This window comes from Maylandia zebra, linkage group LG17 (genome assembly GCF_041146795.1).
Source record: "Maylandia zebra isolate NMK-2024a linkage group LG17, Mzebra_GT3a, whole genome shotgun sequence".
Lineage (NCBI taxonomy): Eukaryota > Metazoa > Chordata > Actinopteri > Cichliformes > Cichlidae > Maylandia > Maylandia zebra.
Window position 1 is genome coordinate 37,493,929 of NC_135183.1, and position 15,225 is coordinate 37,509,153.

A 15,225-nucleotide genomic window follows, 5' to 3' on the forward strand; every position below is an offset into this window, starting at 1 on the left:
TTTGTTACTTCGGAAACACGGCTCGAACAATTTCTCTTCAACGACATAATCCGATAACAACCGATCTCTTTACCCGTCGGCTTCTCGTGGCTGTCATGCGACCGGCTATTGCAGTTAATAATACAACAGCTTCTTGACATTTTTGTGTTTCTTTTTATCGCTGTATAACTGATTTCAATTGAAAGCCTGCGTGCGCTAGTACCGCTTGCCACGAGTTCCCAGAATCCTTTGCGGTTCTACCCGTGAATGACGTCACATTTTCAATCTCTATATAATATGCATGTTAAATTTTATATTTGGGGTAAAATATCAAGTCTTTTCAAGTAAACCGGTTCAAGTCCAATTCAAGTCCCAGGTCATTGGTGTAAAAGTCCAAGTCAAGTCACAAGACTTAGAACATTTTTTCAAGTCAAGTCTAAAGTCATAAAATTAATGACTCGAGTCTGACTCGAGTCCAAGTCATGTGACTCGAGTCCACACCTCTGTTTAATACAACCACACTACACACGGACAAGCGCCTGTTTTATGCACTGTCTTTAGCAACAAGGACGGCAACACCATCGCGTGTCCGCTTGTTTATGTTCCGCATAAACCTTTCACAATAAAGCTCAAGATCCTGTTGAGACTTTTCAAAATAAACTGAATCACGTGAAAGAGCAGATTATTTACGGATGAGAATTAAAAAAAGATCCGCCAGATGCTAAAAAATAAACCTTAGACTCAAACGTTAGAACAGGCTTTTCCCCGCAGCACGCTGTGTAATAAATACTCACAAAGAAAATGGTGGCTGTTAAAACTTATGTCTAAAAATGTATAGTTTAATGCATCTGTTAAAACACTGGACTCCAGCTACATGACGCGCAGCTGGAAACACTTCCCGCAAGTCGAGCTGCCCGAGATTCACAGAATTTACAGAAAATGTTACATTTTTGTGATTTATATCGTTATCGGGACGATAGAATTCTTACATCGGGATATGAGATTTGTACAAATGTACAAACTAAGTACAATAATCAAACAAAATGACATATGTATGCATAATATTATCCCTCTCACACGCACACACACAGAGGTATAGCATTTTGACCCACTCATCTTTGCAGAGTTGTTGTAATTCAGTCACATATAGTTGTATACATAAGGATGGGTTTAGGGAGGTGCACCTACTTCAGTCGTCTCAGGAAGTGCAGTCACTGCTGGGCCCTTTTTGTCACTGATTTGGTGTTGCTGGTCCAGGACAGGTCCTCTGTGATGTGAACACTGAGGAATTTGGTGCTCTTCACTCTCTCTACTGTGACACCAGCAATGCTGAGCAGGAGATGGACAGCCTCGGCCTTCTTAAAGTCAACGATCAGCTCTTTTGTTTTGTCAACATTAAGAGATTATGGCATTGCACCAAAGTGCCAGCCACTGCACCTTCTCTCTGTATGCATCATCGTCCCTAGCTAGTTATCAAGGCAGCCAGACTGTGTCTCTGTAACCAGTTGGAGAGCTCCTTACATCGCACGGCATGATGAACTTGCATTGCTTTTTCCAAATGTTAAATGGAATAGCTAATCTGACATTTAATCTGATAGCTAATCCAAGTGCTAATCCCTTAATTAATCCCAAAGCTAATACATTTGGTAATTTTAAACTATTAAGGATAGAAAAGGTCAAAATAAATCTTTGGGTTGTTTTTTTTTTATCCATTTCCCTTTAATTCTGTTTACTCGTTTCTCTTTTTTAAATTGTACTTTAAAAAGATTTTGAATCTTTTTTCCCTTTGGAATTCTAAAATGTGTTTTTTATTGAGAGTTATTTTTTATGTTTTAGAAATTGATTTGAATATTTATTAATGTAATAATCATTTATTTTACAATATTGACGCACACTTTATTTATGTCTAAATAAATAAAAGAATTACAAAATTAATTTGACTGTTCTGGTCCCCCATATAACCCTCGCTGCAAGCTGCAAACAGCAGACAGCCTGCATTTAGAATTTAGCAGCTAAAAATCCAAATGTTCACCTCAAAGGTTTGATGGAAAGTCTGGCATAACATTTGTTTTTCAATAAATTCTAAATGTTTTTGTTGCGAATTTTCTGTATTATATAGATCCTGTATCTTCATGGCATGTTTCATTACTGGAAATGTTTCAGCTGTGAAGTAGAAGAAAGCCGAGGTGTGGGATGTATGGAGGTCATACAGCGCGGCGACGACTCAGAGTGGAAAACAGCAGCATTACAGCATCCGTCCAGGTTAAAGGTTGTTGAGTTTCGCTTTCCAGTCGTCAGAAATGAGGCTTTCGTCAGTTTAATGTCACAGGTGGAAGGAAACGCAGGCAGAGCTCGGACACGATGGAGACGGAAATACTGAGAATGATCTGCGCCGGCCAAGGAGCAGTCAACACGGAGGATTTAGTGTATAATCTGTTTTCCGGAGATCCCACGAAGTTGTCGGAGATCATTTGTAACCGAGAGAAATTTGTTTCCTGTTGTCCAAACGGACAGCCGAAGGTGGTGGCCAGGACCCGCCTGAGACTTTGCAGAGTGAAAGACTGTCTGGGGATATGCAGGGGTCTGCACCTGTGCAAAAACATCCTCTTCAGCGGATTCTGTCAGTTCACTCAGCTCAGGTAAATATACTGGACTTAAAAGTAAGTAACAGAGCTTATTTAGGGAGTGTTATTTATGTCATGTAGTTATATCACATATGGTTGTAAAATCAACAGGTTTAAAGTCCAGGACACTGATGGTGCCTTTAGGTATTGTTAGGAAAATCCGACAATTTACAGCAGTTTGACACATTTATTCAAAAAGCTAACCTAAACAAGTAACAAAATGTGGCTTTGAGGGCCAGTAGGAAAAGTTGCTCTCTGGTTGTCTTTTAGACTGAAGCTTAGCTTTGAAATGAGTAAAAAGAGTGACAGTGAAAAGAACATGGCTACGTTCATCCACAGAACAGAAAGATTTTCCAACATCAGCAAAGTTTACTATGAAAAATAAAAACTAAAGCGGCTGCTGCGTCTACCCAGCCACATCAGAATCAGAATCAGAATCAGAATACTTTATTGATCCCTGGGGGAAATTATTTTTTGTTACAGTGCTCCATTTTAAACCAACATTAAGACAAGACAGACAATACGCTAACTAAGAATAGTACAATATATACATATATATATATACATACATACATACATAAGTCACTTATAAATAAATATTTGGAAAAGAAACATGTGTAGTTGTAGCAGCAAACAGTGTGTTAAGTGGATGCGTTGTACAGGGAGATGGCCACAGGCAGGAATGATTTCCTGTGTCGTTCAGTGGTGCTTTTCGGTAATCTCAGTCTCTCACTGAACGTGCTCCTGTGACTGACCAACATGTCATGGAGTGGGTGGGAGGTGTTATCCAACATTGTCTTTATCTTGGACAGCATCCGCCTCTCCGACACCACCTTGAGGGAGTCCAGCTCCATCCCCACAACATTGCTGGCCTTACGGATCAGTTTATTAAGTCTGTTGGCATCTGCGACCCTCAGCCTGCTCCCCCAGCATGCAACAGCATAGAGGATCGCACTGGCCACCACAGACTCATAGAAAACATAGACATAGAAAACAATCTAGTACTGGGCTAATCCTGTTTCCCAAGCATGTTTCCCTAAACTTCAAACTTAGTTTTCACATTGATGTCGTACTGTTTCTAAGAGTTATCAGGGTGGCTGTTTGTCCTGAACCTAACCGCTGACTTTGTACCATGCAGATAAGCCTTATTAATCATTACACAAAGACAGCTGTCTCATATGACGCTGTTTTTGGTTTTTTTATTCTTAACTGAGCAAATAAATGCTAGCACGCCCAGTCATGACTCAGCTGTGTGGATTCTGTTATAACAGGAGGGGCTGCAGCTTCTCCCATGAGCTGACCTCTGAGCATAACCAAAGACTTCTGAGGGAGCATGAGCTGGAGAGCCTGAGCCGAGAGGAGCTGTGCACCCTGCTGCTGCAGAGTGACCACACAGTTCTTCCTGATGTAAGTCTAACAACACACAGCATGAACCGGACAAGTTAGTTTGCATTAAAATGAACTGTCACCTTTTCTGATATTTGGCATCTTCCAGCTGATTTTACTCCCAGCTTTCAATTATTTAATTTTCTTTTTTTTTTCTTGTTCTGTAACTGATTGTCCTCCACGTTTATGCTCTGACCAGGTGTCTGAATAGACGACAATATCATCTAAATACACTTCACAATGGAGAACGCTTCCCAGCACGATATTCATGAGCGTTGGAATGTGGCGTAACAGTAACAAACTTCGCAGAACCGACCATATTGACACAATCTTCCATTCTGGGAAGAGGATAGGAGTCAGGTTTGGTCACGCTGTTCACCTTCCGAAAACTCATACTAAACCGCGGGGTTTTATCTGCTTTAGGCACTAGGAGACACGGGGGGACTCCACGCACTAGAGCTAGGAACAGCAAGATGATTTTCCAACGGATGAGAAACTTCTGTCTGGAAAATGGCACGTTTAGTGGGATTCACCCGGTAGGCATGCTGTTTGATTGGAGGGTGGTCCCCCACATCGATATCATGCTCCAGCACAGTGGTACAGGAAGGAGTGTCAGAGAAAAGATTAGGATGATTCTCAATCAACCGACACACGTCACTTTGAACAGCATCCTTTAAATGTGTCCTTAGATCACTTAGGATTTCAGAGTTTCTAAGTCGTGCGCAGCCCTCAGCACAACCGAAAACCAAATCATCACTTACCAGGTCATACAGGTTTTGGAAACTGGCACCCCCACAGTCGCAACTGTTGATACACCACTAGCAAAGTAAGGCTTCATCATATTGATATGACACACACAACACTGTTTCCTTCGCTCAGTCCGCCTGCACTGTATACGGACCACTGAAGGAGTAGAAGTATTAAAACTTTGTCAGCAACCTCAAATTTCCTTTGCACAGCTTTCTTATCAAACTTCCTTTTCATCTTTCCCTGCGCTGCAACAAGAGCGTGCGATTGCGCATGCTTTATGCAAACACTTTCTAAAAGAACTCTCATAATCCAACACATTTTCCTTAGGAGCATCTATGTCAGACAGAAAATTCTCCTTGAGTAGTTGCATCATAGATTTCAATGTCTGGTGAAAACGCTCGAGTGCACCTTGCGACTCCGGATGATATGCACTAGACTTGTGATGTTTAATACCAAGTGATCGCAAAACTTGAGCAAAAATCCGAGACATGAAATTAGAGCCTTGGTCCGTTTGGACAGATTTCGGCAACCCAAAAGTAGAAAAGAAGTTCATCAGCGCCTTAACAATGGATTCAAAGTCAGAAGATACTGGTGTCCCGATTTTGTTTTAGGAAGTGGACCAACACAGTCAATGAGTATGTCCTCAAAAGGTTCCCCTAAAACTGGAATAGGGTGTAATTAGGGCTGCCACGATTAGTCGACTAGTCACGATTACGTCGACTATCAAAATCGTCGACGATTTTGATAGTCGACGCGTCATTTGAAGCTTTGTAAGACCACAAAAGACACAGGAATGAGTAGTAGGATTTAAGAGTGTAATAACGGACTGAAACAGAAGATGGCAGCACTGCATGTACAAGGATGCCAGCTGCCGTTAAACCCCGAAGAAGAAGAAGCTGTATCCCAGAATTCATAGCGCGGCCCAGCTCAGTTTATAACAATGGCGGCAGCTAGTTAGTTTTAATATTACTCTTATTATTCTTTCTGGGTCACAAAATAAACGTTTAACACATTTTCAGGCGAGAATGTAGCTGTGTAAACCTCAAATATCTGCTCAGTTTATCAGGACACCGCATATTTTCAAAAGCGCTCCGACGTTTTCGGAGACGTCTGTTACCCACTAGCTCGATAGCTAGCCGGGGGCTAGGCTCACTAGCGCCGTGAGAACACCGGACTCCCGGCAAATCATTTTCATCTTTCGCTACTCAGGTTAAACATGATATATAAGTCACTTAGATAAGTTAAAAATGTTATTGTTTGGCTTTTTTCAGTATTTTATTTGTTCCTGAGTAAATCGGTTTGGCTGAGATTAAAGTTATAGTTTTTACACAGCTGAATAAACATCAAGCAGACAGCTGATTATCAGAAGTGTGAGATGCTCCAGAATTTACTCCGGTGTCCTGTTATATTTTAGATAGCAAGGAGTTTATTAAACTTCACCGAAACAATCTGCAAATTTCATTACAATTTAATAAACTATCATCTTGTCTTTATTTTTAGTTAGCACAGACCTTACACACTTAAAGCTGTAAGCTAATGATAGTTATATAAGAGCAGATGCTGCTGGTGCAATAAGCTGTACGTTTTACGTCCAATGGATGATGATCTGATTAGTTGACTATCAAAGTAATCGTTTGTGGCAGCCCTAGGTGTAATGGAGCGGGTGGAATGGTATGTAGATACTTGAAAGTGTGTGTGAGTATGTACATAGATGTAGGTGTATATATAAACGAGCAAGATACACTGTATATCTCCAAGTGGAAAAATTACATTTTAGTAACTTCACATTGCCTTGGGTGAATCCCCACCCCCCCCCTTTCTATTTTTTAAAATTTTGTTGTTTGCTTTTCTTTTTTTCCTTTTTTCCCTTGTTGTGTCTGTGTAAATGTTAATGTTCCTGTTGAATAAAAATAAAGTTGGAAAAAATACAAATAAAGAAGTTGGACATCACGATGGCTATATTCATCTTTTATATACAGTATACTATTGTAACTCCCCTTTTTCCCCCTTTCTCCATCAGATATGCTACGACTACAACAATGGTGATGGAGAGTTCGGCCGGTGTCAGGATGGTGATGGTTGCAGGAGGCTCCACATCTGTGAGAACTACATCAGCCGTGAATGCAGCTGCTGGAAGAACCACGATTTTAATGCTCCACAGCCATTCAAAGCTTTGAAAGTTAGAGGCGTACCTGACACACTCTTTCAGTCCTTGAAGGCTGCTTATGCAAATAAACAGGCTTTGAAGCTGGCTGGAGTCAGTGACCATGGTCAACGAAGTCAGAGAGGCAGAGGGAGAGGTGGCCATCAGCTCAGCAGAGGCTTTAGAGGAAACAGAGGAAGCCACAGCAGCCGCCCAGATCTGCATCGAGCCCGTTCACTTAGTAACATTGCTGCAAACATTGATGGCTTTGACCTGTGGTCCAGCGATAGACTGAATGAAAGTGACGATGACAACTCTCCCACCAGTGACATCACTGTCGCCGCTACCAGGAACAGGGGCAACCATCAGCGTTTTCAAAATGCTCGTTCCTTAAGTGACATTAACGCTGCTGTCAATGATGAAGCTGCTAAAGGTGGAGAATGGCAGAATAATAGACAGAGGCCTGTCAGAGGTAAACAACAGCTGAAAATACTTCTGTGGGGAGATGAACTAAAACTGCTGTCTGAATGAAGCCTGTGAAATATCTCCTGTTTCTTTCAGATAAAACAGGGATCTGCATGTACTTTATCAAAGGTCACTGCAAACATCAAGGTGAGAAAGTCATGGTTAGTAAGTGTTTGAGGCGTTAATGTAGTTCTTTCTTGACTTTGACCAGCTGTCTTTCTTCTTTCTTCTTAGATCGATGTTATAAAGCTCATGACAAGATGCCGTACCGATGGCAGGTCCAAGAGGGACACCAGTGGACTGATTTGCCCGATAATGAGACAATTGAGAGAGACTACTGTGACCCCAGTAACTCATACAGGTACTTACATTTATTCTGCAACTCAGACATCTCAGGGTTTTTTAAGATCTAGTGGAACTATTAAGCATTTCCACTTTTTTTCAAATATGCGTTGATAAAATAACAGATGCTCCTTTTAAACTAAAATCAAGCTCAGTGTATGTGATAGTAATTTTTATGAGGGTAAAAAGTTTTGATGTTGGCTCTGTATGATGTCAGTGCAAGATAATGTTCTTAAAATGGTCATTTCAGGCACGCAGCGTTTGTTTCACGTACCACATTATTCACCAAAATTATTATAGTGAAATTTAGTTTAAATCACCACAAAATACTGAACAAAGAATCATAAAAATCATCAAAGTTTTTGCATAACTGACCATCTTCATGTTAATACTTTGATTGTTTTTTTTGCAGTAGCACCAGCCCGGCCGTGCACTTTGACACGATGACCTGTGGATGGAACAAAGTGCGTCGACTCTCGACAGAAAACTCGGTGATTGAGCCGACCTTCATCCACACCACCGAGTGGCTTTGGTACTGGCAGGATGAGTTTGGGAGTTGGAACATGTTTGCATCCGCTGTGAGTAACTACAGAGTGTTTGCAGAAATTTTGGCAGATTGCTAAGACATTAAGGCACGACTTTAACAGTCCACTGTGTATCCACATTCAAAAAATGTAACTAATTGTGAGTCTGATTTAATAGTTTTATTGAAAAACACAAATAAACTATTTGTAATGTGAAAAATCCCTCATAGTTTGAGCCTGCAGTGCTTTGTTTCCCCTACAGGAGAACTCTACTGTGCATTTCAGTGCTTTTCAATTTGTGTTTCATGTTGTTGTTCTATCCTCCAACAATATCATCCTGATCTGGCATCAGCAGTGATTCCATTACACTCAGGGAGAAATTTTAAATGAAAAAAATATATGAAAAAACTTTTCCAGTCAGGAATCATATTCGGCTGCTAGATAGCAAAAGTTGCGGAGTAGCTTCCAAAAACTAGCTTGTAGTTCATGGATTGTCACTTCTCTGGTGTGGAAGGAGCCTGAGCTAGTACCTAGGTTTCAATGTTATTTCAATGTGCAAAAAAAAACCATACCAAAACCCATTTTTGTACCAGCCCGTAAGCGTATTCAGTTCTGCTGTAAATTTGGGTCAGCTTTTTAAGGCTGTTTTTTGGTACTTAAGTGCTTGATGCAGTCAGGTCTCCTTAAAGACAAAGTGTCTCTAAAAGAATTATAATGATGCTGATTTACGATTAGCTCAGGTATTATAATCAACTGTTCTTTATTAATATCCCAGTGCAGGTTTGAGGTCAAAAACTCGCTCAGTTTTCTTGCTTTGCAGACTAGTGGACATAAAACAGCAGACATCAACAGCACAAAGCTGGAGGAGAAGTTCCTGGCCAATGATAAAGACGTGTTGGAGTTCACTGCTGGTTCACACTCATATTCACTCAGTTTCCAGGGTAAACAAAGAATATGGAAACTGTCTCTGTTTGCTGACTTCAGAAATGCTAATATGTACAGCTGGCTTTATAATTATTATGTAAGTTTAAACTTTTTTACCCGTCAGACATGATGCAGACAAACAAGCATTATGGCACCAAAAGGCTTGTGTGCAGACGACCACGGTTTGTCTCTGCTGCAGATGTCCTAACAAAGAGAGTCAGGTACGTCATCCCAAAAACAGCCCCGCAAGAAAGTTTTCAAACCCCTTTACCTTTTTTTTTCTCAATCATGAGATCTTTGAATGCTGCTGCAGCTTCATTCTGACAGATACTCCACTCGAATTCCAGTTGGAGACGGGATTTGATTTAGAGATATTGGCTTAAACCTAACACATTTCTGTTCAGTACTGATGGGTAACCATGCCAACATTCGGGTTTTCTCTTGGTCATAGAAGTCTAAAAGAAACAAATCTTAAAAAAAAAAAAAAAAATATATATATATATATATATATATATATATATATATATATATATATATATATATATATATATATATATATATATATATATATATATATATATAAAATAATGTGATGTAGAGTACAGCTACATAAAACTTGACAACAGCTGATGACACAAAATGTTTGTCCCTATGAAACATTTGCCTGATTCAAATTTCTGAATTCAGGAAGTTCTGCATGTAATTTTAAATGAAAATAAAATTGGCTTCATCTTTGTGTTTATAGAAATATTGGCAAAATTTGTTGAAAAACTCAAAAACTGGTGTTGATACATTTTAGAAGCTCCTTTTTCAGCAGCACAGCCTTGAGTCTGACCACATCTCTACAGGCTCCACACTCGTGAATTTGGTTTTTTCCTGGTCTTGCTGGCAGATCCTATGAAGCTTTGTCAAATTGCATGGAAGACAACTGTCATTTTCACGGCACCCCGTAGTCGTGGGTGATAAAATTTGCTATAGAGACAAAAACCATTATTTTGTACCAGGCTGTAAACATTATCCACAAAAGTGGGTCAACTTTTTAAGCTAACTTCAAGTGGCCATTTAAGGAATTGCAGTTGTTTTGGGGGGTTTCAATGCTGATTTAATTTTTGACACAGCCAAGAAGACGAAACGTGACTATTTACTCATGGAGATGTAAATAAGTAGCTAGCCATATCAGTAACTGGTCATATTAGCTTTTTAGTCAACAAAGATTTCACAAAACATGATGTCTACAGGTTTCTTAGAGACACTGTTGAGCTACTTAGTAACTTAATAAGACTCAAAGACTGTAGGAACAACCCTGATTGTTCTTAAATTCTTCTGTTTCACTTATTAGCTGTGTTCATTTGGCTCGCTTGTATGGGATCAAATCCTTATTTCACTCAATGACATGCAGATCAAAGAACTCGGTAATGGGGGGTTTTGTTTCTGAATTTTTGGTTGATCTCTCCATTAAAATGAAACGACCATCAAAATGAGAGACTTTATATTTTAATTTCTTTGTAAAGTGAGCAAACCTACAAATTCAGCAGGGTATCAAACAGTTATTTCCCCGTCTGTGTGGAGCCTCAGCATGAGTCACAATTCTTTAGTTTGGGGTTGTTTTTTTTTCTTTCGTTGGTTTGTTTTTCAAGGAATTTGCAAGAAATTAAAAATATGATGTTTTTCATTGTCGCTTATAACGGAAAAATATTTTATTCATTTAAAATTAAAACTTAAAGTTTGAATAAAGAAAAGAAGTCTGCTTACCGCAGTGATCATTAATTACATTTATCTGATGTGTGTTTTCAACCTTTAAAAACAATAATTAAAGTCATTCTAACCCTTTCTCTCTGCAGAAGGCCTTTGGTTCAAACTTCCACTCCAATACCAGAAACCTGGGACAAGACACAGATCCCTCAAACAGGATACTCGGTATTGTAAAAAAAACCATTTTTTATTTATATATATATAAAAACTGAAAATAAATTCAGATATTTCACACTATCTGCTGAAAAAACCTGCTTTACAGGTTTTCATATCAGATTTTGTGTGTTAGCGTTGTGATTATGTTATTTGTCTCCACTCCATTCTACTTTTCCTTTATAATTGTGACTGAAAATGTTTAATGTTCCTGTTTTTTCTTATAGCGAATCTCACTCCAGCCCAGCTCGGAAGAATTTAGAGAAGTTGTAGCTCTTTTCTCTGAAACCATGAAAAGCTGTGATATCATCAACATTGAGAGGATTCAGAACAAAGCTCTTTGGGAAGCCTTTCAGCTGTACGTATTTCATTTAATGTAGTAATGAAATATGTTTGGCTTGTGTTGTAAAAATGCTTCTTGGAATAAATCTCAATCTGGGAAGCCTGTTCATTTTCCCTTAATTGGTGGAAAATGCAGCTGCAGGTTGAGCAGCAGAGTTGAGTATGTGGGCTGACATCATATCCTTCAACCAGCATTTGTCGCATGTCCCTTCTGTTCTGTCTTCTCCACTCCCAAATTCTGGAAGTAGTCTGTGGGGGTGAGCGTTGACATCTTGGAGGATAGAGCGGAGCTCCACACCATCACACTGCCAAACACAAACGTTAATCTTCCCTGTTTGATAAGAATTTTTTTTTTTAACTTTTAGGGTCGTGTTGCTTAAGTTCATCGAGTTTGGTGGACATTTGTTTATGCACAGCTCTCTTAAGGTCCCACTACAACATTTCATTCATGAATGAGTCTGGGCCATTCATTGGGCATCATATTGATTTGTTTCTTTTTCAGCCATTCTGTTGTGTATTTGCGGTTGTGCTTGGGATCATTGTCCTGATGCATGACCAAAGGCTTTGCTGTCAGACAGATGGCGTCCCATGAACAAATTGTAGTTCATGGTTGACTTCATGAGTGCAAGGTAGATTTTCAGAACCAGAAGCTTGATCTAAGATCAACATGTATATTATCTGACTTTTTTCTGCTTTGTCCAGTGTAAGTAGCATTTTAGTATACCGCCCCAAAAAGTTAAATGGACTGATTCTTATATATCGCTTTTCTACTCTCCCGGAGTATTCAAAGCACTGTATACAACATGCCTAATTCACACATTTATACATGCACTTCTAAACTCAAGTACAAACTAACAACATTCACACACCGATGTAAAACCAGATTCTGTTCATCTGGACGTTTTCAGTGGGAGAAACGTTTCGTCACTCATCCAAGTGACGTCTTCAGTCTCAGCTGTCCGCAGGCTTCCAACCTTATAAATAGTACATTTACACAGTGACTGAAACCAGCACCAATGAATGAGCAATGGGCTGTGAGGTCAGCTCCTTGATCATTAATATGCAAAGTGTCATGATCATTGCTTTCATGCTCTGGGGGACCTGTAGATGCCTGGGGCCTGGATCTCCTCCATGCCTGCTTCATGTCCTGGGGGGCAGGGCTATGTCTCAGCAAACCTATTATTGGACACTTACATGAACAAACCTTATGCGTGTACACACAAGTGTTCACACAGGTGTACAAGCAGGTACTCACAGACACACACTATCGTGGTTGGCTGCTGCCTGTAAACATATCGTGCATTACTAGTCGTGTATGCTGCTCAGTAACATTCTATATGTATTATTTACTGTTACTTATGCTTATGTTGGTTGTTACCGTGGTTTCCTACTGTTTTCTTTGGGTTTTTTTTTCCTACATCAGGTCATTATGCAGATTTTCAGTATCCCTCTGTTGCCAACTTCTCTTTTCTTCTTTCTCTTTCTTTCTTGTCCCCCGGGTTCTGGTTGCCTCACATCTACATAGATTGAGTGACTTTACATTCACACACTTACTGTACATGTACCCCTTTGAGTTCATTTTTTCTGTCTCCTACTTGAAGGCAGAAGAATCAGATGAAGACCAAAAACAAAGGAGGAAATGTGAGGGAAGAAAAGCTTTTTCATGGCACTGACTCCAAATTTGCAGACACCATCTGTCACCACAACTTTGACTGGAGAATCTGCGGAACTCACGGAACGTCTTATGGCAAAGGTGATTGGAAGAAATGTTGAATAGCATCCATTTAAAACATTTTCATTTCAGTCTTGCAGATGATTTTGTGACACTAGGGTTCCTGCTGTCTTTCCCCACAAATGCATTTTTTTCACAGTCGTCTTTTTTGGTGTCTAAACACAGGTAGTTACTTTGCCCGTGATGCCAGATACTCCCACAACTACACCGGTGACACTGATGTGAGAGCCATGTTCATCTCACGGGTGCTGGTGGGAGACTTCACCATAGGGTCCTCTGATTATCGCCGACCTCCCTCCAAGGATGGAGGGGGCATAAACTTCTATGACAGCTGTGTGAATGATGTAATGAACCCCTCCATATATGTGGTGTTTGAGAAGCAGCAGATTTACCCCGAGTACCTGATCCAGTACAAGACCACAAACATGTTTATTGATGGCACAGTACCAAAGCGAGTATCAGGGTCGAGACTAGCACAGCAATCTGTGGTGGTACCAAGACACGTGGCAGTAGGGAAACCACTGGTATTACCCACCGCAGCAGTAGTACAGACACCATCGGTAGTACACAAACTAAATACCATCTTAAGTCAAACCACTGCACGGCACCTTCCCAGCACAGCTTCTTCCATGGACTCAACCAGTGGAACAGTCAACAAACCCACACCATCAACTCCATTTCCCACACTATCTCCAAGGGAATTGTTAGACTTTTCTGAAAATGTAGCTGAGTTAGTAAAAAGATTTTCCAGAAGTGGTACCTGAAAATGTGAGTTATGATTTGTGAACTGTGCTCCAGAAAAAGAGTTGGTAGCACCAGCTTCCCAGTTAGATTCTATTAAAGTATTTTAGGTTTAATATGAATGATGAAGAAACTTTGACAGACATGCTGAACATGTAGATTAGAGGTGATGCAGGTTTCTAAAGAAAGCTTCAGAAATGTTAAATGTTTCATACTTTCTCTTTCCAGTTTCAAATTTCTCGTTTGTTTTTTCTCTTTGTTGTTTTGATGCTCAAACCTTTCCACCTAAATCACATGTACTGTAAAATTATTTAAGGTGAATTTCTAAAACTTGACAGCTTTTCCACTCATTATGTTTAAATTAAACTTTGAAATAACTTTTATACAGAATAACTCAGAAATAGCAGCACAACGCTAATATCACATAAGCACGCTGAGCTAGAAGAAACACCTGATTGCTTTTCACGTAATTATCTCAGGTAGTTAGTGGTTGTCATATTAGCGTGTCCTACTGTATTAAGACACTGTCAGATTGGCTGAGACACATGACGGCCTGTGTGTTGATAACTTTGCTGTTTAGACAACCTTTGTGATGTCAACAGGAAGCTGGGACCAACTTCTTGGAGCACAGATAGAAACAAAGGGCTGCGATGTGTGTGACACTCACTTCTCTGTGTTTGGAAAAACATGTAAAAAAAAAAAGAGAAAGAAAGAAAGAAAACAATAAACGCTGAGCACAAAGACGATACTGTGGTAGTTGTTCATCTTTCACACTTCGCCCTGTTGTGCACTGATGAGCGCACGCTGCTGCTGTTGGAGTCAAACACATGGAAGTTTCCTTAAAACTCGATATGAGGGCAAAATATTAGCCTGTCAGTTTGTTAGAAGCTATATTAATAACCTACAGGTGACCAGGGATGAGCAGTAACGCGTTGCAAGTAACTACTGTAATCTGATTACTTTTTTCCAATTTTTAAGTGAAGTACAATATTACTATTGCAAAAGAGAAATTAGATTACTGCTACTTTCCTGTAAGCGCTACTGCGTTACTGAACCGTGATTTTATTTGTGAGAGTGACATACGAGCGCGCGACGTCTGTGGCAGCAGCAGACGTGTGTAGATCAACGGATACTATGGAGCTCGGGAGAGAGTGCGACCATGCAGCGTTGGAAGTACTCACATTACTTTGATTCTGTAAAAACATTGTCATCCGCTGTACACTCTGCATGATTAAAACTAATACTAAGTTTTAAAAGATACTTTTTCATTTGATTCAATTTTAAGTGATGGATTATGCAGAAAAAATAGACTTTGGCTGATACCTGAATACGTTATAAAGCAATAGTACTTTATAATGTATTCAGGTT

The 15,225-nt window shown here is 39.8% G+C and overlaps 1 protein-coding gene across 3 annotated transcripts; it reads left to right on the top strand.

Moving 5' to 3' along the window:
• The first annotated feature begins 1,922 nt into the window (after positions 1 to 1,922).
• LOC101480887 (protein mono-ADP-ribosyltransferase PARP12) lies at positions 1,923 to 14,603 on the top strand. 3 transcript variants are annotated; one of them, XM_014407325.4, is made up of 13 exons: positions 1,923 to 2,018; positions 2,143 to 2,618; positions 3,875 to 4,010; positions 6,760 to 7,354; positions 7,444 to 7,494; positions 7,582 to 7,708; positions 8,102 to 8,267; positions 9,034 to 9,154; positions 9,262 to 9,358; positions 10,979 to 11,054; positions 11,270 to 11,400; positions 12,986 to 13,137; positions 13,282 to 14,603. In XM_014407325.4, exons 2-13 carry the CDS (start codon positions 2,341 to 2,343, stop codon positions 13,878 to 13,880), a joined length of 2,529 nt encoding a protein of 842 aa, XP_014262811.3. In that variant the 5' UTR covers positions 1,923 to 2,018; positions 2,143 to 2,340; the 3' UTR covers positions 13,881 to 14,603. The 3 variants fall into 3 exon arrangements, with proteins under 3 accessions (XP_014262811.3, XP_076732044.1, XP_076732043.1); XM_076875929.1 differs by having other exon boundaries at positions 8,105 to 8,267; XM_076875928.1 differs by having other exon boundaries at positions 1,975 to 2,618.
• The last annotated feature ends 622 nt before the right edge of the window (positions 14,604 to 15,225 follow it).

What these genes read in the sequence shown, in the direction of transcription:
- LOC101480887 (XM_014407325.4), top strand. Translation starts at nt 2,341, where the DNA reads ATGGAGACGGAAATACTGAGAATGATCTGCGCCGGCCAAGGAGCAGTC. An exon ending in GACCCCAGTAACTCATACAG is followed by an intron (nt 7,709 to 8,101) that starts GTACTTACATTT and finishes TTTTTTTTGCAG; the next exon opens with TAGCACCAGCCCGGCCGTGC. An exon ending in TCCCTCAAACAGGATACTCG is followed by an intron (nt 11,055 to 11,269) that starts GTATTGTAAAAA and finishes TTTTTCTTATAG; the next exon opens with CGAATCTCACTCCAGCCCAG.